At 42.0% G+C, this 21,987-nt stretch overlaps 1 protein-coding gene across 3 annotated transcripts in view; it reads left to right on the top strand.

Moving 5' to 3' along the window:
• The window catches only part of KIAA1328 (KIAA1328 ortholog), a 181,499-nt gene extending 160,927 nt beyond the window's left edge, over nt 1-20,572 (top strand). For 2 of the 3 annotated variants that reach the window (XM_074532486.1, XM_074532485.1), the window contains exon 11: nt 12,716-20,572. In XM_074532486.1, the coding sequence (XP_074388587.1) occupies nt 12,716-12,932 (217 nt within the window). In that variant the 3' untranslated portion in view covers nt 12,933-20,572. The remainder of the gene's footprint in view (nt 1-12,715) is intronic. The other variant, XR_012578021.1, reaches the window with a different exon arrangement.
• The last annotated feature ends 1,415 nt before the right edge of the window (nt 20,573-21,987 follow it).

Here is a 21,987-nt window from a genome sequence, read left to right as displayed (position 1 = left end):
TTTTTCACATATGGTCTGCACCCAAGCAGTCAGTGCGTTGGGATGCCAAGTATTTGAGCTCAGTTGCAATGTTTGTTCTCAGGCAAATTGGAGGGAATTAGTTCGTATAAAGAGCTGGTGCATAGGGAGATCATGGGCTGTTGTTCTGTTAGGAGATGGGCACCAAATGTTTCTCTAGATAAGGTGCCCAAAATTGTGTGTGCCTGTCACTGGGAGGTGGGTAAAACTGAGCAAGTAAATGCAAATCTGGCTGAAAAGCAGTTTCTAGCTGATGTCAGGCTTCTGAGCATGGTATGAAGATAAAAAACCAACTGAGTATAAGCTACATATATAATGTCAGCAAGATACAGAAATCACTGTGTATATAAACCCTAAGCACTCCAGCCTATGAAGCATGCTTCAGTTTCTTTTGTGTGTTGTGGTCACTCTGCTCCCTGCAGGAATTAGACTTCAGATGAAGTGCAAGAACCTATTCGCCTCACTCATGCTAGCATAGCTGACATAAAGATTATGCCAGTTACTATGTCATAAACAAAGTGATACCAGTTAAAAGCTGAGAACAAAAAGCAAAGCTCATTTCTAGTGCAGTCTGGTCTGAAGAATGGGCTTTTTGCAAGACAAGCTGTATTCAGTCTTTGTATTTTGACTGTTAATATACCTTATATTTAAATTCCTTTTGGTTTCTACCCAGTTTCAACTCACTAGCTCTCTACCACACCTCACTATGTGGTTACTTTTGCCCTTTCTCTTTTTCTGCCTGTTCCCTACCAAGGGGCTGCTAGCACAAGCACAGGGTCTATCATCATGGTCTTGCTTTCAGGGATCAGAGGCTTGGGAGATGTTTGCATTTACCTCTGGAGTGCAATTCTGACTGATGGGTTCTTATCAGGTTTGTGAAGTCCATCCATCCAATTGTCTGTTTCTGTTTTGAAGACCAAGCAACCATAAAGTTGAAAACGGTGTTGTATTTTTGGAATCTGAAATTCCAGACAATGCATTTATGAATTATTTATGAGGAATGTGTTTTCAGTAATGTGCAGCATAAAATGGAATGAATGCGTATCCATACTTGCCCTGAACTCTCCAAAGTGCATGCTAATAAACAGAATGATAACCTACCATCACTTCTGCTCTGTAAGATTTACAGTGCAAGCACTTTTTTCTGTGCTTTAATTCAAGTCAGTTTGTCGAGTTAAAGCTCTAGTGTTTTGTTTTAAAGTACAACTTGGTGAGTGATTTTCTATTACTTAAAGAAATCTAACTGCTTTTTTCCCCCTTCTTTCAACCAGAGTTACTGTCTAAATTTTTCTAGTCAAGTTGGCATACAGCCACCCTAAATTATACTTTAATTCACAATTAGAAATGAAGTGGTAACCGTGCAGAGCAGCAAACCTTTCATTTAAAATGGCCATTATATAAGATCATGATTCTCCCAGATGATTAAGATATTGAAGAATAATTTAGATATCCTTAGGTTTTTAGCCATTTAGAAGTGCTGGGCTTATTTAATTTTTTAAGCCTCCCTGAAACAGCTTTTTCCATAATGACAGTAATGCAGGACTCTATATTATCACAACTTGATGTTTACTTGTATTTGAATTGTCTAATGCCAACTTGTTTTCACTGATATAGCTGACAGGGCAGAGATAATTAAGAAACAGAAGAATTTGAGTGCTGGATTTGCTATTACACACTCCATGCCACAGCAGAAGAAATTAAGCTGACAAGCAGGAGAGGAAGGATCATGCAGAACCAGAAGAAGAATTGCTGTTTAGGTACAGCAATTGACTGTATGTAAAATATTTAACCAGGATGGGGAGGATAAAAAGGAAAATAAAATGGTAGAATAAACTATTTCTGAGCATTCTGAGCCATCTTATTTCCAAGGTATAAAATAGACAGCTTGCAATACTTACTCACCCCAGCACAAGAAATGGCAGGGACGAAAGCTAACCCCAGTGAAATGGTGGCAGAACTTCCATTGGCTTCCACAGGGTCACAGTTCCACCCCAAAATGTACTTAAAATTACTGCAGTCTGATTTTGCTCCTCTGCTCAGTGAGGTTTTAAATCTTGCACAGCTTCTCGCAGTTTTTGCCACAATGGTTAGAAAGTCAATGAAAGCTCACAGTTCAGTAACTAAATGACAAGGTAAGAAACTTTGGAATCATAAAAAGGGTATAAATGCTTGACCTAAAACTATGCAGATCTTCCAATGACTGTACAACTGAAGCAAAAAGTTGATTTATTATCTGGCAGGCTGGGAATTTGGACTGAGCTTGCAAAAAAGACAGAGTGCTAACCCATGTAAATGGTGGTAGACTTATCAAGCTATATGTGGTGGGGTTCTTTTTCCCCTAAACCATGCCCCTTAAAATTTTTTGTAGTTATTTAATACCCACAAAGCTGTAGGGTGAGGTAGTCCCAGATTTGCTGAAAGTGTGCTGGGAAGAAGAGATGAAAAGCAGAAAAGAAATCAAAACTGGGGAGCAGCACTGAGACTGGCAGAGAGGAGGTGCAGGACTATACCATGAGTTACATATGCAATCCTTTGTCAGAAGCTTTAGTATATTGTAAAAGAAAAGGTACAATTTTGAAGATGATTCATTGAATTAGAGTTCGCTTTGAGGGGAAGGATGCTTGGGGACAAACTGGCAAGAGTAAAAAAATTGAAAAGAAAGGCTCTTAAGGCAAGAGGTGTAGGGGGATGAAGTATGGCAGAAAAGATGATGACAGCTTAGTTTTGGCCCAGAACAATAAAGGGTGAAGATCTTGCTGAAGATGTGCTGTGATGATAGAGTGTTTAAAAGGAATAAAAGCTAAGTGTGCTCTGAAGTGCAAAGTTGTTATGTAATACCGTAGCAGAATCAGGGCCCCAGGTGCTGTACATACACCAAGGTTCATTTTCTGATCTGAAGAGCTTTCAGACTTGATGACACAGAAACGGCTGTGTGGGAGGGGAGAGAAGGACAATACAAACAGAGTGATTGCAGAAGGTGGTTGTTAAACTCTGTGGTAGTTACCTGGTTCTGTAATTTCTCTCTTTTGTACAAAAAACTTCATTCTAAATTATTCTTCTATCACTGACAGATCTGATTTAAAAGATTTCTTTACTTCCCAGCACTCATGTTGTAGTTCACCCTCCCCCTTCCAGAATTATTACAACCTCAGTTATGCCAATTCAGCTGCAGCCTGCAGCCATACCTTGAAATAAATGATCTGTGGTGTTTCTTATTCTTGGTCTTTAGTTAGTTAGTTAGTTAGTTAGTTATTATTTAACTACTAAAATCACACAGAAGCAAAAACAATGAAGCAGCACTTTGAATTTTATTTGTCAGGTTGATAACAGGGCAGCAGTGTCTGAGTCCAATGGGGAAATAACAAAGGCTGAGTTACCAGCAGCAAAGAGGTAGGATAACTGGATGGGGAGCGCTGAGATGGGAATGTGGAAAGGTGAGGAAAGCAGGTGTTGGTCTCTGAGGAGCAAGTAAGTGAAAATGTCCTGCAGTGTAGCAAGGAGGAATGAGAGCAGCAGTAACTCTTTGTTTCAGTAATGACAGCTGCTTGAATGCTACCATAGGTGAAGCCAGGATGAAAACTGGGGGGAAAAAAATGTCTTCATCAGCCCTGCCTTAGGGCTCAAGTTTTTTCAGATGCTGTTGCTGGATCTGGTGTCCTTTAGAGCACTGGCACTGATTGGTATGCCAACAGCCAGGGGCGCACCAGAGACCTCAGCCTCTTTCAAGTCCTCTTTAGTTCTTGTGTACTATACTGGGAAGGGAGAACATCCCAGAACACTGCCAAGCACATCACATTTCAGTTAGCAGACGTGTGATACTGTTACTCAATTCTGCTGCTTCTCTCCAAATTCTCCTGTGCAAGGGGTGTAATCTCTGATGCTACTTTCCCCACAATTTGGTGATAATTGTTAGTAACCCAAGAAAAGGAGGCATTGAATTCACTGCTCTGCAAGCCCTAGAGGTAGGGAGGGACCTGTGGAGCAAAGAAGCAGCACCAGAAGGGCTGAATGTGCACTGACAAGCATTGCGTGAGTGCTGGAGGGAGCTGATCTCCTCTCTCTTTCAGTGCAGCCCCTCTAGGTGATATGGTGCTTATTTCTGGTTGATTGCTTACTGGAAAAAAAATTGTCAAAGATGGAAGCAGAGTGGCAAAATCTGTTGCAATGCTAGAGGTATTGATTTATGAGAGAATATTAAAATACGTGTGGCTCAGGTAAATGTTGACTGAGACTAGAGCAGAATGAAAAAATGTAACATTTAAATACTTGAGGTGTATTTGCATCAAAAAAAGAGGACTGATTTCTCTGTTCTATGCCAATCTTTAGCCATAACTAATAGGGTGAAGTTTGGAGGAAGAAAACCCTCTTTGTTTAGGTGACTATCAGAAAGATGTTCTTATTCGTGACACATACCTTTCCCTCCCATCAAACTCTGGAGCAAAAATTCATTGGACATTTGTGACACTTCCCATACTATTCTGTTCTCCTTAATGGTATGTTATATGTTTCCCACTGGGCTTGGGCTTACCTCTTTTGACTGTGTGCTCTTTTGGAGAGAGGAGTGCTCTTACAAGTGGTACTGGAGTTGGTCCCCCTGATCCTGATCAAGGCCCTTTAGGTTATACCGTGGCCCATAAATAAGTAATAATGGTAATGATAGCATGAGATATATTTGGCTGTGGAATGGCTTCCCAAGGAGAGTAGAGAGAGGCTGATTGTTAGCAACAAATGTGAGGAAGCACACTGCAGGGAGCAGTTCTGTCAGCAGGGAGAGGGCTGGATGGTCTAATAAGTCTTTTCCTTCTCTAGGTTATGATTCTGTGAATACTGCCTCGGAGAGCTCTCTAAAAGTCTCTGATAGTGTAAGCTCTCTAGTACGTGGGTGTGGGTTTTACAGCACTCCAGGAGGCTCTTGCTGAGGACACTGTATAAATATATTCTGTTTTACATTGTATGATATATTTTAAATAAAAGGCTCAGATCTTTTTTTAATTGCTTTGAAATATTCTGCAGTCTGATCTTTTTCTTTAAGAACTAAGAAACTCTGAAATTCTTTTGAAAGATACAGACCTGTTGGAGGTGAGAAGTATCTCTCCACCTGGATTTGTTTTAAATACATATATAGTATTGTTAAATTTGCCTCCTCCTGTATCCCACAGTGAAGTATCTGCTCTGAGTTCCAGCCTGCTGGAAAGTAAAATGGGAATGTTAGGCTGTCACAGTCCCTTTGTCTCTTAATTCTCAATTTAATCGTGTTCCTTCTCTTGATATTTCAGCCTCATGAATTGTCCTTCACTGTGTTGTGGTTTCTTTCAGTTTTGGTGTCTTGACATTCAGTACAGGGGAATATCCCCTCAGGGTGTGTTTTGGTCACTGAAGGTGCAGTTCACACATGAAGGACAAGCTCTCTTATCCTGATGTGTGGCCTTTCGGGGACGACTGCAAAACCAGGTTCTCTTTCTCAGCTTTCTTTTCCTACCCATCCAACCTCTAATGTTCATTGACATATTTAGCTCAGGTTTCCTGGGCCAAATAGCCTGCTGGCTAAGACTTGGATTATTCTCACAGAGCGGGAAGTGAGGAAGAAAGAATCTGAGGTGTCAGCTCAGCCCTATGGATTTTCAAAAGACTTTTGCCAAGGTTCCACACCAAAAATTGCTAAAGAAGTCGAATTTCTGTAGGATTAGAGGACAGTTCCTTCTAGGGATTTACTGGTGGTTAAATGATAGCAAGCAAAGTGACTTAATATTCATTTTTTAGAGTTAGCAGAGGGATTCCCCCAGGAACTCACTGGCCTGTTCTTCATCAATGACTTGGAGTGAGAAGTGAACAGCAGAATGTCTTGAGTGGCCTAATAAATTCATGTGTTTAGATATTAAGTTCTTTCAGGTAGCCCAATGATATGTCAGTAGCAAACAACGCCAAAAAGGCAAATTAAAACAGAGTGAATGAAACTGTAATTTACCTGGAGAAGAGTCATCAACACTGTGCCTACATGATATTGAACTCAGAGTATGTGTTTAGGATTTGTGGAGTTCAAACCTTTCTGGAGCTTCTCAACAGCTTGTGGATACATAGGTCTTGCTGTACCCACATTTTGATTCTGCTTGGTCTTTGCTTCTCAAGAAAGCTGTAGTGGAAGCTAGGAAAGGTGCACAGAACAATTAATTTGATCAGCAGGATGAACCAATTTAAGGAGAGACCAAGAAGCAATGACTTTGGATAGGAAAAGACTGAGAAAATTATCAGGGGTGCAAGATTGTGAAGGTGGTAGATAAATTGAATGTGCAGCTGTTTCTTACCAGATTCCACCGTGTGAAAGCGGCTTAACTGCAGTCAGTCCTTAAGGCAAAACTGGGAAGGTATTAAAACAGAAGACAAAATTATGTCTGTCAACAGCAGTGAACTTCCTGAGCTTGCTGTCACAGAACATGTTGGAAACTGCAGGTTGAAAAATCAGTTAGGCAAATTTATGGACAGTGGGTTGGTACATGGATGTTGAAAGAACAAGCTGTGGAGATAATTTCTCATCCCTTATGCTGTAATTGTGGATGCCAGACTAAAGATGGCAAGAAGTCCTTAGGACCCTTTAATTTGGGTTGAGTTCTTCCCTTCTCATGTAGAGCTTGGGCCAGCTTGGGTGATTGACTGTTTCTTCCATTTAACCCCAGGTTGTATCAGTAGTGTGGTGTCTTCATGTTTCAGGTAGTTTGACTGCTCAGGCCACTTCTTATGTGCATCTGTTTTTCCTCTGCTTTTATTTGTCCTGTTTGTTCCAGTCAAACAGTGATTTGATATTTGCTCTATCATAACAATAAACTGCTTAATTTTCTGTAAAATGGGTCTGTTCCCTACCCCTTGAATGTGGTTTTAGCTGTATTTAGCATTTGTAAAGTGCTTGGGGGCAGGTGGTGTTTTATGAATACAAAATAGTGTTAGGCTTTGTACTTAGGCACAATACTGTACCATAATTCAAAGGCAATTCATGTAACATTAGTAAATCACTTTGAACTTTATGTTGAAAATATAAGCAGTAGTATAAAAATAAACCTTTTTATTTCCTCTGGTATATACAGTTAAATAAAGTAAGCCTATACAGCTACAAAACTGTATTGCCAGTATGCTTTGTTGAAATGCCATCACCTTGCAAAGAGACATTCCATGTGTTTCCTACATGTTTATGGTTGGTGAATAAATTTTCAGAGACTGTAAATGAAAAAATGTCTCTAAATATAGTGATCAAATATTATCTGACACAGCTTGTTTAAAGAAATATACATATATTTTACTGCCAGAGTATTTATGACTCTAATAAATTTAGTTATTTTGTCTCATAAGGAGATTCTCTCTCCAAATATCAAACTTGTTGAAGTTGTGCTATTTTTTTTCAGGAAGGAACAAATGGTATTAATAGCTCGATGGGACTGTATGATATGAAAATAGAATACTGTAGTTTAAAAATTGGACAATGTGTAAGAATATAATATATTTTACCAGCAGTGGGAAATAGATAAATATTAAAGATCCATTGGCATATCCCAAATGTCTAAATAAATAAACATCACTGTTCAGCCAGTTGGGGCAAGGAGGTCTTCAAGAGCACTGTTCTTTCTAACGTCCTGCACAGTTATGTGTTCTGTGCATCACTCTTGCATAACCTGACCATTTTTTAGGTACTGTACATTGTGGGACTGTCTGAGCTCTGATTGCCCTGTAGGTTTTATCAGGAGGAATACCAAGTAGTTTCAGGTGATTTCTTACCAACCATCCTGGACATAAGTGATCTTATGGTTCCCAGAGCATCAGCAGTATTTGTGTGGTTGTCATAAAAACGTGAAAGCCTTCCTTCCCATTCAGTTTGGAAACATGGGACAAAGTAAGATGCACCTGTAGGCGTTCAGAGAGCTGTGTTCCTGCTGCTTGAGCAGCAAAAAAGACACACTGTGGAAAGAGGGATTTGGGACTGTGCCATCTTGTGTTTATTTTTGTTTTCCTTTTCAAAATGTGAATGGTTAATGATCTCTTCTGAATTATAATGGTTTATGATGTTTCCTGTTATCTTAGTGATAGACTAAAAAACTCTTACATTAAGAGTTATAAACTCTACTAGATACTTATTTAATTAAGAGCCAGTGCTGAGAGTTTCTAATAAAATTTGCAAAAGGGTTTTAGGTGGCTGAGGAGATAGAATTCTAGCAGCCTGTTTTAGTAATGCATAGGAGATGAAGGGAATGCTTTCACTGCACTGTGCAGTGCCTGACCAGGGTGGATTTTGCTACCCAGGTCACAGTTGTGCTCTGACCCAATTGGACCAGCTTGATCCCAGTTGTACCAGCCTCCCAGACTGAGCATTTCTGTGCTGCTCTGTGAGATGTATTTGGAGTTCTATGTTGTAGAATAAAAGCAAAGGTAAGAGTTCTTCACTGAAAGAAGAGCTTCAAAGCTTTCTATGGTCTAGTCTCCCTACTTTTGTCTCTATTCTCTTGCCTATGGCCCTGCCTTCTTTCTACTTTTTACTCTAGTTCTTAGTGTTCTGTCTCCTGATGAATTTTTTGGAGACTTTAGAAGATTGCTTTTACGAAACTTTATCTGTCTAAATAGTTAGACTTCTAATGCAAACTTGTAGACCTTAGAAATTTTCTTCTCCCATGATGAAACATGCAGACTTTCAAGCTCATTAAAGTTAGATGAAAACGTATACATCGGAGAAGTGTCAAAAAAAGAGATTATTTTCCAGTCTGTTGCGGAGATGCTGTGAGAGACTGGACTATTAATGATTAATGACTCATAACATTTGCCCATTTGCGGAGGTGCCAGGGCGCTTTGCGGAGGACAGGTTCGCATCTCTCGAGGGAGGACGTGAGTTTTTGGGTGTACATGTGCTAGTCTACATGAGACAGAAGAGGTGAACTATCACAGCCTGGATCCTGCGAGGCGAGATGGTGCTTCTTGCTATGCTAATTGCTCTTCCTTACATAACTCCCTCAGTTGTTAAACTGCCCTCTTCCCCCCAGGGAAGAGCTGATGGAGCATTATTGGCTCAAATGAGAGGCAATCCCTGAGAAGGGATCATAAATTATCAAAGACTCCCTAAGTGCCCCCAGACTCATTTCTGGGGCCTTCCACCAGAGGAATGAAAGTTCCCCCCCACATAGGGGAGGTGTCTGGGCATTCCCACTGAGCCTGAGTATATTTTAACCCATTGGACTGTGTGACATTTCATTTTAATCCACTCCAAGAGATCCATTAACAAGAACCTGGGTTACACTCCCCTTGCTCACTGACCTTCCAGCACGCTGGCAAATGTACCAAAAAAGTGAGGACAGACTGAATTATCACCATCCTTAAAGGGACAGTTGCCCATGCCATTTTCCCTCTGTTGGGAGGGCAAAACCTATCAAAGAAAATGTGAGTAAGCACCAGCACAGATGGGACATTTGGTTGCTTGGTTGAACATCTATACGTGAGGAATTTCTATATGTGGCTTAATGTACAGTGCTGGTACTTCTGCAGAATGTTGGGATTTTTTTCTCCTCTGGAAGCAGTAACAACACAAGGGAACCCTTGGCCATTAGTTTCCTTTAAAAGAGCATTCACTATTCACAAACCAAGTTTGCAAAATAATTTTTCCTGTTTGAAATGTTATGACTTTTGTGTGGGTGATCCTGTAACTTTGACTTCACTGAAGCCATTAAGCATTATAATAATAATAAAGCCTGTTTTTACTTTTTTTATTTTTATTCAAGTCATGCAAAGAATACATACCCTGGTTTTAGAGATAGTTGGATTCAAGCATTCTGACTTTGTCTTTTTAAATATTGGCTTACAAATAAATTGTGAGAAAATTGTCTTTGCAAGTTTCAAACCATTCTAGGTGTACTCTGTTGCCTCCAGCCAGATGCTGTCTGATGTTGCTTAGACGAACCCAGCAAACCATTATCCTGGGATTAAACACTAAATACCTGCAAGGAGCATTCTCTTTATCAGATAGTGCTCTGTTAGCAGAGTTCATTCACTTTATTGCATATATAACTATGGTGTCAAATAGACTGATTTACAACACCTGGTCTTTTACATAATCTTTGCTATTTGCTGCGCTTGTAATCTGCCAAATCATTTAGCTTTCCTGATAGCAGAAATGCTGTAAAACTTAGATAAACTTGCAGAAGAAATGAACTCGAAGGTACTGCTGAAATCTAGGGCCTGCACGTTTGCTGTAAATGTACTGGCTGGTTTGGTTTCCCCTGCCTAATCTGTGATTGCATGTGGCTGCTGGACAAATTGAAATTTTATGATAGCACTGCCGTCAGAGGAGATAAGCATTTGTATGCTAGACTAGATTAATCTAAAAAGAAGTTTTAGGTGTGGCTAATGAAAGCAGAGTGTGTTTTAACTGGGTTTCTTTGGGGTTCAAACCATATGTGTATATCTATATAGAGTCTAGTCTTAAACTTTCTCCATGTGAAAAATCTCATGTATCTGTGTGCTAGTTCTTGCTATCAGTGCAGCTCATTCCATTTTATATTGGAAATATCTTTGAGGAGTTTCAGTTTTTAAAGGGTACTTTCTGAATGATAGTACAAACAACAGATTTCTCTAAAATTATCTGGTTTGGCTACCCAAAACTCCACATCCTTCTGAACTTTTTTGTTAGGGTAACTAAAAGACATCACGTTTGCTTAGGGTTAGCCATGAACAAGATCCAGTTGAAACAAAAGCTGTACTTTTTCATTTTGAGCCACTCATATTTTGCTACTTAGATAATAGAAAGAAAAGCTTAAAATGTGGAAAATAAATTTGTAAATTAGCTTTTTGATTGTGAGTGAGATTAAATCTAACACATCTTCAGGAAAATAAAACAACCTGTAGTCAAACAGGAGAGAGCCCTGCTAGGCAGTAGTGTCAAGTCAGACTGTATTAGAAATGACACTGACCATCAGATTGGAAAAAACAATAAAAATGGAAAGAAATAGCTTTTATAGCATAACTTCAGTAGTCACCATTAGCGTTGGTATTAACCCATCAGTACCTCTGCTAACTCCTTTGAGCTGAGGGAGTGGTTCTGTGTCTCAGACACAACAATGAGTTAGCTTGTCATGTCAGGCACTGGAATGGGCTGCCTGGGAAGGCAGTGGAGTCACCATCCCTGGTGACTTTCAGGAAATGAGCACGCATGACACCCGGTGCTCTGGTCTGGTTGGCAGGGCAGTGACCAGTCAAATGTTGGACTCGATGGCCTTGGAGGTACTTTCCAGTCTAAATGATTCCGTGATAGTGTTCCGGTGATGGATAGGATGTAGCACTTACTTGTGGAGATCAAGAAGGGTGTTTTACATGGCATGGCTAGTTCAGGTGGGAAAGCCTTTTACCTGCTGCTGCTGCACAAGGCTGTTGGACAGCACAGGTGGGAGTCTGCCTTTAGGAGGTACATGGGCCACTGCTAATATCTCACATCCATAAGCTGTTGTAGATGTTTGTTCTTAAGGATTTTTCATCCCATCTGAGTTGAGAAACCTCCTACAGCTGTCTTAGTTGTTTAGTCTTTCTAGGTTCTTACAGTCACAAAAGTAAAAACAGAGGCTTTTCTCAAAGCAGAGACTATGGCATCTCATATCCTCATGCCATAGATGAACAATTTGTTTACAAGAGAGATACCCTATGGATCCAATCACTTGTGCTGATAATTTTATTTGGGTGAATAATGTGAATAATGTTTTGTGCATGGAAGCCTTTGAATGTGTGAATCACTTTAGGGTTGGGAAGATCAGGCAGGTTGGTGCTAACAACAGTGTGGAACAAAGGGACTTTTGGGTAAAACTCTGGAGTGATATCTCTTACATATCACTGAGATATCGCTGGAGAACAGGCTCCCTAGGGAAGCAGTGGAAGTGGTATTGTTTAAGACATTTAAAATTGGACAGGAGGAAATATATTGTAATGATCAATCCTGTGCTGGTATTTAGATCAAGTCTTGTCTCCTGTGAATATTAATAGAAAGTCTCTGTCTCAAGTACCTGCCATTATTCAGTGAGCATTACCAGATCACATTGGCTTGCAACCTTCCCTCATGTCTGTACTTTTACTTAAAGGACAACCTGAGTAATGCTTAGCACCTTTGCCTTTTCTCATGGTGCCTTAAGCGTTGATTCTGTATTGCCTTGCTTAGATTCTATTCCTTCACTGCTTCCATCAGACAGACTCTATATAGTACACAGAGATTTACAGGAAGCACATGTAGTTTGTGGTAATAATAATAATAAAGTCTCCTGCTGTTTTCAAATCCCTGAGAAACTAAATCAAGTGTGGAGGTCTATTCAAAAAAAAGAGTGCAGCATGTGTATAAGTCACTTTACCATTACCAGTGTGGGTCTGCCTTGTTTGGTGTATTTGGCTGTCATCTCTCTGAGGTCTGTGTTCAGTCTCCAGAGTGCAACTAAGACATTACACACCTCAAAAGGAAAAGCTGATGAAACAGCCTAAAATAACCTGAGCACCCATGCTTTGCTTGCCTCTTTTTCAGTAGCTCTGTGTTGTCATTACTGACAGGAGTCCATACAGCAAAATGCATTCTGTGCCAGTGGCCCCTGTCAAACAAATCTAGGTCTGGTCTGATTTATGGAGGCAGGAAAACTGGAGGCAGTTCCTGCACGGTGCTGTGATCTTAACAGAGCTCTGTTTTCTTGGTGTGTTTCTGTAGGTACCAAGCCTCTCTTCTTGGCCTGGTGGAGTCTGTGAGCGCAATATCAGCTCCAGGACAGCTCTGCTGGGAACCTTGTGACGGGAACAAACCGCACCCGCCCTGCTGCGCGAGCCACAGGCTGTCCTCCTCCTGGTGCCAGAGCCCCTGCAGCCCCAGGAGCAGAGCAGATGAGCTGGAGGAGAGTCGGCTCCTCGAGGAGATCTTCTTCATTTGACACTGCTCCTTGGTCCACACATCCTCTGAAATTACTGGAGTGATCACTGCTTGTTTTCCCTCTTCTAAAACATAGCTAATTAGCATCCAGGTTCATTTTGGATTTAGTGATCATGATGCAAGTATATTGTTGGGGTACGCCAATCAGAAAGTGTTAACTTTTTTCCTAAACCTTTCATGTGCCAAGTAATCAATTTACAATAGCATTTTTTAAAAATCTACAACATTTTCTAATACATTGAAGTCACAGTTTTGCCAGCTTTATATCGGAAGTATATTTCATTATTGATTTTTTTTCACTCTGAAGCAGTTTGCAAGAACTGCCCAACATTCAACAACCAGCATGTTCAAAGTAGATTATTTTCTAATTAAACAAGTCTGTTTAAAACCTGGCATATTATAAAGGTACAAGCACTTTAGTACTTTTTCACTGATTTTATGATCTACTTTTTCCTTCAACATTCTGATATTTAACACACTGAGTTTTTAGGGGATATATTGTAAGCTCAACTCTACAGTGTCTGATAATGTTAATAGACGATGTTGCAGGTTGATGTACTAGGCACAGGTTTGAATTATATTCCTCTTTAAATCAGTGCTATTTGACAGAGTTTATGTGCTGGGTAATGTAACCCTGAAACAGCAGAACAGAGTCAGACATCGTAGAGATCCAAAACCTATTTGATGTACTTTTCAAGATGAAATACATAGTAGTGCTAGCACAAGAGCAGTCTTAAGACATTTTCACTAACTTGCACTATTTTGATCCTGCATCCAGGCTCCATTGTAAATAAGACAAATCAGTAATTATTTCCACTAGCAGCTCACAATGCACACTTTCCTGCCAGCTTTAATTATTCATGCTGTATCTATTTCAGTTTATTTAAATGCATTTCCATCTACTGCATGTACTTGGTTATTTAAAGAAATGTGCCGAATTGGTAAAAATGACTGCACATTACAGGATTAATGGTCATTTTCTCCACAATGCAGTGTTCATATTTTATTGTAACAGTAGCCACCGGCATGTGTTCCTAGAAATATGAGACTAAAATACTCATTTTGCACAGTAAAATTGCAGCAAGGGAAAGGTAGAATTGATCCAGTACGGGCAAGTTCTAGGCCATTTGCTCCCAAACACCACTTCATGGGCCAGTACTGCTCCTCAGACCATCTCTTTAGGCAACCCTGCTTATCTTAATGGCTGGGTTGAGTTGCTGTACTGATGCTTGGGGTATGGCTGCTGTCTGCCTCCCCACGCTGCTCCTGTGCAATGTGTGATGCTTTGCAAGGTGGATCTCAGACGAGAGCACCGCAGCCCCTGGCAGCACTGTGCTCCATCAGTGAAACAAAAGGAGAGAGAAGGGGAAGAGGAACCTCAGGTTACTCTGGGCTGCTTTGTTCAGGCCCAGTCTTAATCACAAATTAGGTGATATCCTTTCTGTGCATCCCAGCTGAATTTTAAAAGCTGCTTGGGGGAGTTTAAAGGAGGAAAGCAGCATTGCTGGACCAGAAAATTACTACTGTGGCAAGTCCCTGCATGGTCTGTCCTGCTTCTAGTGAGGTGTTACAGTTTTATGGAATATGTCCATCTGCTGTTGAATGTCCCTCTTGTTCTACTCCCTGAGCCTGTGAAGGCCCAGGTATCTGCTAAGGGCCCCAAAGACGTATTCAGTGCCCTGGCTCAGGTAGAGCAGATGGGAACATAAGTTTTCTTATACTGTTGGCTGAGTAGTGTGCTGCTTAAAGAGGACAGGAAAAAGGAGGAGAAAGAAGAGAAAAATATACAAGGACCAGCAGGAAATTTGGGGATAACTGTCACACAGATCTTAGAGTTTGGGGTTGTTTCATGGTGTTTTTTTAGGTTTGCTGGTGTTTTTTTAAGTGTTGGCATTTATAAAGAGTTCTCTGATTTCACTCCAATTGCTTCTTGTCTCTTTTCCAGTTTGACTGAAACTTTAATTGCCTTTTCTGATAAATACTAACTGACCGTTCAAAACAGCAAAAAACTACATGTATATTTCTTGAAAGGTGCCTTTGTGTTGAGAACACTCCATGGGAGCATTTTGTTCTTTGATTCTTTTGTGGGTGCCAATATTTAATGCTTTGAGATTTCTTATGAACACTTAAAAAATTCTACTTCTCAAGGTGACTTTTGGCTTGAATCTATATTTTTTGGTTGTAGCTCTTTTTAAAAGGACATTGTCAGGGTTGTGGGCTCTATGCTGAAGGTGCTGTCTGTCAGTCAGACCTATACAGGGGGCACACTTTTGCGAATCAAAGTTTTCTAGTAAAAGATGGTTGAAATCCCTGATGGGTGAAGAGCTGTATGCTTTAACTCTCTATGAGATGTGGACAAAAGAAACAAAAGCTATTAATTTCATAGAGCCTGTGGAAAGTAATTTTTTATAATACTGGCTCTTGGTCTAGTTATCAGCAGTACATTAGGAATAGTGTTTAGCAGTCAGTGCAAGCAAAGATATTTTGCCATGAGGCACTACAAAGTTGAAGTTATTAAAACATTTATAGCCTTAGAAAAAAAAATCAATGATTGTCAAATAGGAAAGGACAAAATCAGTAGTTGGTACTGGGAGGGGAATTGTTTTCCATCTGCTAAAACAGTAGAGGAAATGCAAAAATTAAACTAGCAAAAGCAATGACATGACAGTGTCCTTTTAAGTTTGAGCTTCTATATTGGGAGCTGCTGCCGGGGAGTTGGTCCAGCATAGACTGTTTGTCCAGAGTGTTCCCAGTGAATATCCTTCAGCTGCACATCAGGCTGTGTTTTCCATGGGGCTTTGTGGAATAACACGACTGCTGCTAAGGCTCCTACCCACGCCTTCAGTTTGTGTCCTTCCCACGTGGTTCGTGCACACACACTTGCTGGCTGTTTGTGTAGTTATTGCTTTTGTGCACCTTGCACATCACAGACCTGTAATAATCACACCCTTTTCATTTCTAGCCTTTCCAGTCTTGCTGTTGAATCTCATCTTGAGCACGTATTTATATGTGTATGTGAGGTCTTAATCTAATAAATTATCTGGGGGTTTAATTTATTCTTCCAGACTTTTATTTGGCTTATGCTCTGATTTTTGTCCAGCTCAGCTGTCAATACTGCCATTGACAATGTGTTCCACTTCCCACAACATCACATCATATTATGTTCTGAGTCTCCAGTGTGCTAAGATACATGAAGAATTTGTTTTAAGCCTTCTCTTCCTCTCCAGGACACGGGTCTTACTGTGAGAAGGAGCAAGGCCTCCTTTGGAGCATGAAGTAAGAGAGAGGTCTCAAAATACAAAGGAGAAGAAAACTGAAGAGCCAGCACCATGTGTTGGGACAAAAAAGTGAATTAAAGAATAAGGAAGAAAGGATGGAGGTGAAGGCAAGAAAAGATAAAGATGCAAGGCAGATGACTGTACCAAAGGTGGAGATGAAGTGGGAGTGTGCCAGAGGGCAGGGCCAAGTTGTTAAACTAGAATAAGCAGGTGAAGGACAATTGTGTGCTTGTATCTTAAAGTGAGAAATGTTTTCAAACACTTGTTCCCATAAGAGCCTTATGACTCCACACCCTTTTCCAAATCACGTTCCTGCATTTGAGGAGCTACTGTCCAAGGCATGCTTGGCAAATGAGGGAAAGAAGGAAATTACCTTGACCTAGCTTTAGCATCTCCCCTTTAGAGCAGCTGGGCAGGGAGGCCAGAGCACATGGAGAGCAACTGTGCAGAACCCAGGTATAACCCAGGGCATGGACTGAACTTAAATGCTTGCAAGGGATGGGGACTTAGATGGCTGAAGGATAGGAAACTGGAGAGCAAGAATCAGAATAAACAAATAAAATTTGCACTGATCCAATGAGCTGTGGAAGTTTGGTTTTAAGGAAGGAGAGAAATGAGCTTAGCTGCACTTCAGAGAGATTGAGCCTGAGATATCCAAAAGACAGCCCTTGAAAAGTGCATATGAGCCCGGGGTTAAACTCTAGAAGTTGCAGCAGAGATTTCTCAAATATGACCTCCAGGCTGTGTTTGAATTTGTACCATCTGTGGGGGAGAGAGCACAGCCTGGTTAGTTAGAAACCTCCTTTTTCACTGTTACTAAATTTATGAAATTGTGTGCTAATTAGTGTATGATTTATAAATTTACATAACTGCATGCTACATAAGACAACACGGAATATTGAATGAGGTGATTTAAACCAGCAGAAGCAATGTAGTCTGCTCTGACTGGGTGGCTTTCCTCTGGAAAATGCCTCCCCCATCCAGACCTGCTCCTGCATCACTGGAAGGCTTGTCTGCTCACAGTGACAATAAATGTTTTACAATATTGTGACTCCATGTAGCTGAGAGACATCTAGCTCAAGCATTTCTGGCATAGCTGTGCAGCAGAGCTTTCATGAGGATCCCTGACTAGGGTGTTTGAAAGCAGAATTCAGATAAAAAACAGCAAGAAACCCAACTTGACCTGGCCAGTGTTGGTGCTTGAGGACTCCTGCATTTGTTAATGGGGAGTGGAAGAGCATCCCAGCTGCAGGAAAAGGATGGGCTGGAGGGTAAACTGGATTTGTTTCCTAGCTCTGGGGAAGCCAATTTGCCTCCCTTCACAGGGTTCTGTGGGTTCTGTGCTGAACTGTGTTTAGCACCACATCTCAGAGGGGCTGTGGCCTATATCGGCACCCACAGCAGAAGGCACTGGAGGTATCCACCAAAATACGTCTGTGAACTGTAATCTATAAGAGCAGAAACATATGGGGCACACATTCCTATTGAACAGAAGCTGAACCTATCAGGCTTCATGTATTCTGAGGCTTGAAGGAAGGCTTGAAGGCACTGGGGAGCTAAGCTGGAGAAACTCAGATGTCACTAAGAGGTGAGGTCCTGACATCTGTGAGGTGAAAGATGCCCAGGTGGTCCCAGCAGATGACCTAATCCATGAGCTGCAGTGAGAGCCAAGTTTCCTTGATTCAGGATTCATCCTGAGTATGTAAAACAAAATAATTTCCACTCAGAGCATGTAATAACCAGTGTGAGTTCATTTTTCTGGTCCCCTGTCTGCAGACAAGAGGAAAGTGAAAAGCTGACAACAGGTGTAATTCCTTGTGCTTACTGGCAACTACATTAAAACTTTGAAGCATGGGTTTGATTAAAGCAGCTGCCCAAACACAAAGTGTTAAGTACTGTGAGCATTAAGAACAGAGTGGGAACTTCTCCACCTGATAATGAAGAAAAGGACAAGATGAATTCACAGACACAAAATTTAGTTCATTCTTGAATTAGATATGACTATGAGAAAGTTGCATTGAAATTTTAGAAGTGCCTTGTCAAAATCTTCCAGCAATTACTCTTTCTGCTACAAAACTGCCTTATTTTGAGGCTGATGTTATCTCAAAACTGCCTTATTTTGAGTCTGAGGTTATCTACCTGAATTTCCAGCTGCTGGACTTTGTTGTGCCTTTAGAAGAAGGGTTACAAAGTTGCCATATAGCCAGACTGAGTTCCCCAAAGAGAGTGATAAACTCCTGGTTGAGCCTTCTCTTTGTTGAGACGGCCTTGTGTCCTAATCAGCCTCTGGATGATTTGGAGGGCCTATTTCTGAACATTTATGCATCTTGAAAGGTTTGCACTAGAGCAGGATGCCCAGTTCCAGTGCTGCTGATGGGAAATGGTGACAGTGCGGCCTCATTTCTGTACAGCCTTTCCTTTTTGCCACTTTCAAAAGCCTTTTTTTTTTTTGGATGTCTTGGGCTGAGTACCAGGTCTGGTTGCATTTCAGATCATGGTTCTGTTTCCTGAAGCAGGAATTGTGGAATTGTGTAAGAAATGAAACCAGGAGGCCCTGCTAAATTTAGAAGAGTTGAGGAGGAAAGAATAACATGAAGTGGAAATACCAAGCAGGAAAGAAAAAGATTGCAGGACTCAGTTTGGGACAGAGCATGAACTTGTGGGTGCAGTACCTGTGAACTCAGACACCTTGATAACAATCTGCCAGACACATTCTTGATGGGATGGGGGAGACCCAGACAACACCAACTCTCAGAAGGAGAAGAGTGAACAAAGCACAAGGCAGTGATAGCAACAAAAACAGACGAGAAGACTTGAGCTGCAGATGGGGAGGCAATGACATCTCTGAATTGCAGAGGAAATGACTCCTTGTCAGTTGAGCTGGTGCCCCTCTATTTGCACTTGTGCCTTTAGCACAGGGATCTCATTACCAGAGAGCTTACTGGCAGATTGGAGAGATCGCAGTGAGGAGTAATAAAAATGATCAGGGACTGCTATAATTGACATAATGAGGAAACAAGATGAGAAGAGTCAGATATTTATAGCATGGGTGAGAGAGACAATTAAAAGGTGGGGTGGGAGATGGACTGGATGACCTGAAAGCCTTGTCTGCTTCTAATAACTCCTTGTCGTCTGCAGAACAGAGGACTTGAATTTACCGAGGCTGTCAATCTGACTCTTAACAGCCCTAACTTCCTGTGTTGAAAAGCTCAGGTGGGTGTACTCTGGCTGTATTGGCACTGTCAGGATGTCACTGGTGCTGTACTTTGCTTAAAAAAGTAGTCATCACCCATGTTGTGGAAAAAAATTGACATGCTGACAGTAAAGAGAAAAAAATTAGGCCTTCATAAAGTAAAAAGCCATAGAAAACCTTGCTGAGGGAAAGGGCTGCCTGGGAAGGGCTGCCTGGTTGTTCAGCCTATGATGCTGAGCTCTCTCTGCTGCCTGGAGGGTGGCCTGTGGAGAAGGAAGGTCCATGGGGAGGGAGAAGATGTGAGATATTTTCTCTGTGAGCTGGCACCCAGCTGTGTCTGCAGCTGAGCAACACCGCTGCTGCCCAGCATGCACAGATGTGCACAGGCTGTTGTCCCCAACAGCTGCTGAGCTCCACAGACAGCTCTTGGAGCAAGTTCTGGGCCAGGAAAAGCCTGCCAGTCCCACTGATGGCTACAGCCACGTGTGGGGTTCACTTCCCTTCCCAGTTTATCCATGTGTGTTCCTGCACTGGGGCCAGGGTCAGTGTCCAGGCAGTTTTTTATAACCCCGTGTTTGCTCTGGACTTGGGAGACTGCAATAGGATTGGAGGCAGCCAAGCTGGAGACATCTCAGCTCCTGGGTTGCAGTCAAATTAAAACACTGCTGTGGAAAGCAAGGGGGCTGTGTGTGTTGGAGGCACTTTGGGGAAATATCAGAGCGGTGCTTGTTGAGTCTGGTGGCGGAGTAGCCGCTCTGTTTTAATGATACCTGTGTGCAAAGGCCACAGCTGCTGTCATCCGTTTCACATTAGTCTGACTTTCACAGAGCAGACATAGCCTAGGGTGGTGGAAAGGAGGGAAAGGTGACCAAGAAAAGAAAAAAAAAAAACAAAAAGCCATTCATTTTTCACCGATTTTTCCATCCCTCTGAGCTGTGATACCAGTCTGTGGCTGAGCAACAGTAATCTTATCCAGTGCACTGTTGATTTAAGCCTCTTGGATTTATATAACTTTGGAAATGGTAAACTATATTAATTTGCTGTGTTTTCAAGGGAAAGTTATTTATTGAGAGACATTTTTAACTCAAGTGCCAGGAGCCTTAAATCATTATAATAAATTCATGCTATTCAGGGTTTCTTACATTGTAATAAATTTGTTTTAAACATGAATGAGGAGATCCATGATTTCTTTAATATACTGTTATGTATTTCCTTTCAAAATGACACAGCTCACTATATCAAGTGGGAGAATAATAGTGAGAGATTTACAGCACTTAAGAATAACACAGCCTGGGAATGTGACATGTGAACCAACACGGGGCAGGGGGGCTGGAAGCTGCAGGGAGCCCACCACTGCTCCCAGTGGCCCTGCTCGGGGTTAAACAGCAGCAGTGGGTCAAAATCAATGAGTGAACCCACAGCTGGGTGGGAGGCTCCCTGCAGGGTGGGAATCACAACACGGCCTTGCATTTGCTTCCCATTTTAATGTGCGACAAACACCTGAAAGGTGACAAGGATCATCTGCCATGACCTGGGAGGGTGACTGTGCAACAGCCTGACTGGGATCAGGGCTCAGCCAGAGGTTTGCTTGCTGCCTTTCACCAGGCACTCATCCCTCTGGCTGTCCTGGTGTGTGGGGAGCAGACCCTCAGCGGTGGCCAGTGGCCCTGGAGTGTGGCGAGGAGGCACCAGGTAAGCACTCAGATAAATTCCAGTCTCTGTTCTTAATCCCTGACCCCCCATTAAACCCCTGCTGACCCTTTTGCTCACTGTTACACACATGGACAGCTGTGAGCACAGGACAATAAAACTTGCAGCTGGCTTTACATCAAGTCCTCCGAGCTTCACAGGGAGGAGGAGCTGGCACAGACACAGCCTCAGTGGCGTCAGCATCCGAGGGCTGAGGCAAACCCACTTTGGCAGCACAGTGCTGGCTTTTTTGGGAAGCAGAGCCCCTGTGCCTCGTGTAACATCTGCTGAACTTGTGTCCCAGCTTCATCTCATCAGGGAGTGCTGCAGAGATGTGATGTTTGTGGTGACCTTGGGATTTGGCCCAAACTACAAAGGCCAATTGGTTTCCTGGTGTCTGATAAATGCAATTACCCACTGAGATACCTAAAGGTATCTTTAGGTATCTCGGGGCTAATTGCTCCTCCAGGCACGGCCTTGCTGTAGAGACTTGAGGAGCTGTCCTGCCATGATGTAAAAGTCTGCCCCTCTGGATGCCTGTGCACGGAGCCAGGAGCACTTTCCTGGCTCTGAAGGGTTAATAGGTCTTTGCTGGGTGTGGCTGTAGCAGAGGATAATTAAATTCTGCTAGTTCCTGGGGGAAGGGGATGGTCCTGCTGCTGCTCCTCACCTGGCTGCAGGTGAGGTGTAGGACAGGGAGGACTTCAAGCTGCCCAGGGAGAGGGCTGATGGTGCACTGAGGATTTCTGTGGGCTGCTGGCATCGAGGGCTTGGAGAGCTCTGGAAAGGGGAGGAGGGGATGGGAGGGACTCTTGTGCTCGGAGAAGTGATGGCAGGACCTCATCTGTCAGCGCAGAAAAATGTCTGGCTAATAAACTTGCCAAACGTCCCTAATA

This window comes from Zonotrichia albicollis, chromosome Z, assembly GCF_047830755.1.
Source record: "Zonotrichia albicollis isolate bZonAlb1 chromosome Z, bZonAlb1.hap1, whole genome shotgun sequence".
Classification (NCBI taxonomy): domain Eukaryota; kingdom Metazoa; phylum Chordata; class Aves; order Passeriformes; family Passerellidae; genus Zonotrichia; species Zonotrichia albicollis.
The sequence above is the reverse complement of the archived record's forward strand: the minus strand, read 5'-3'. Positions and strand labels throughout refer to the sequence as shown.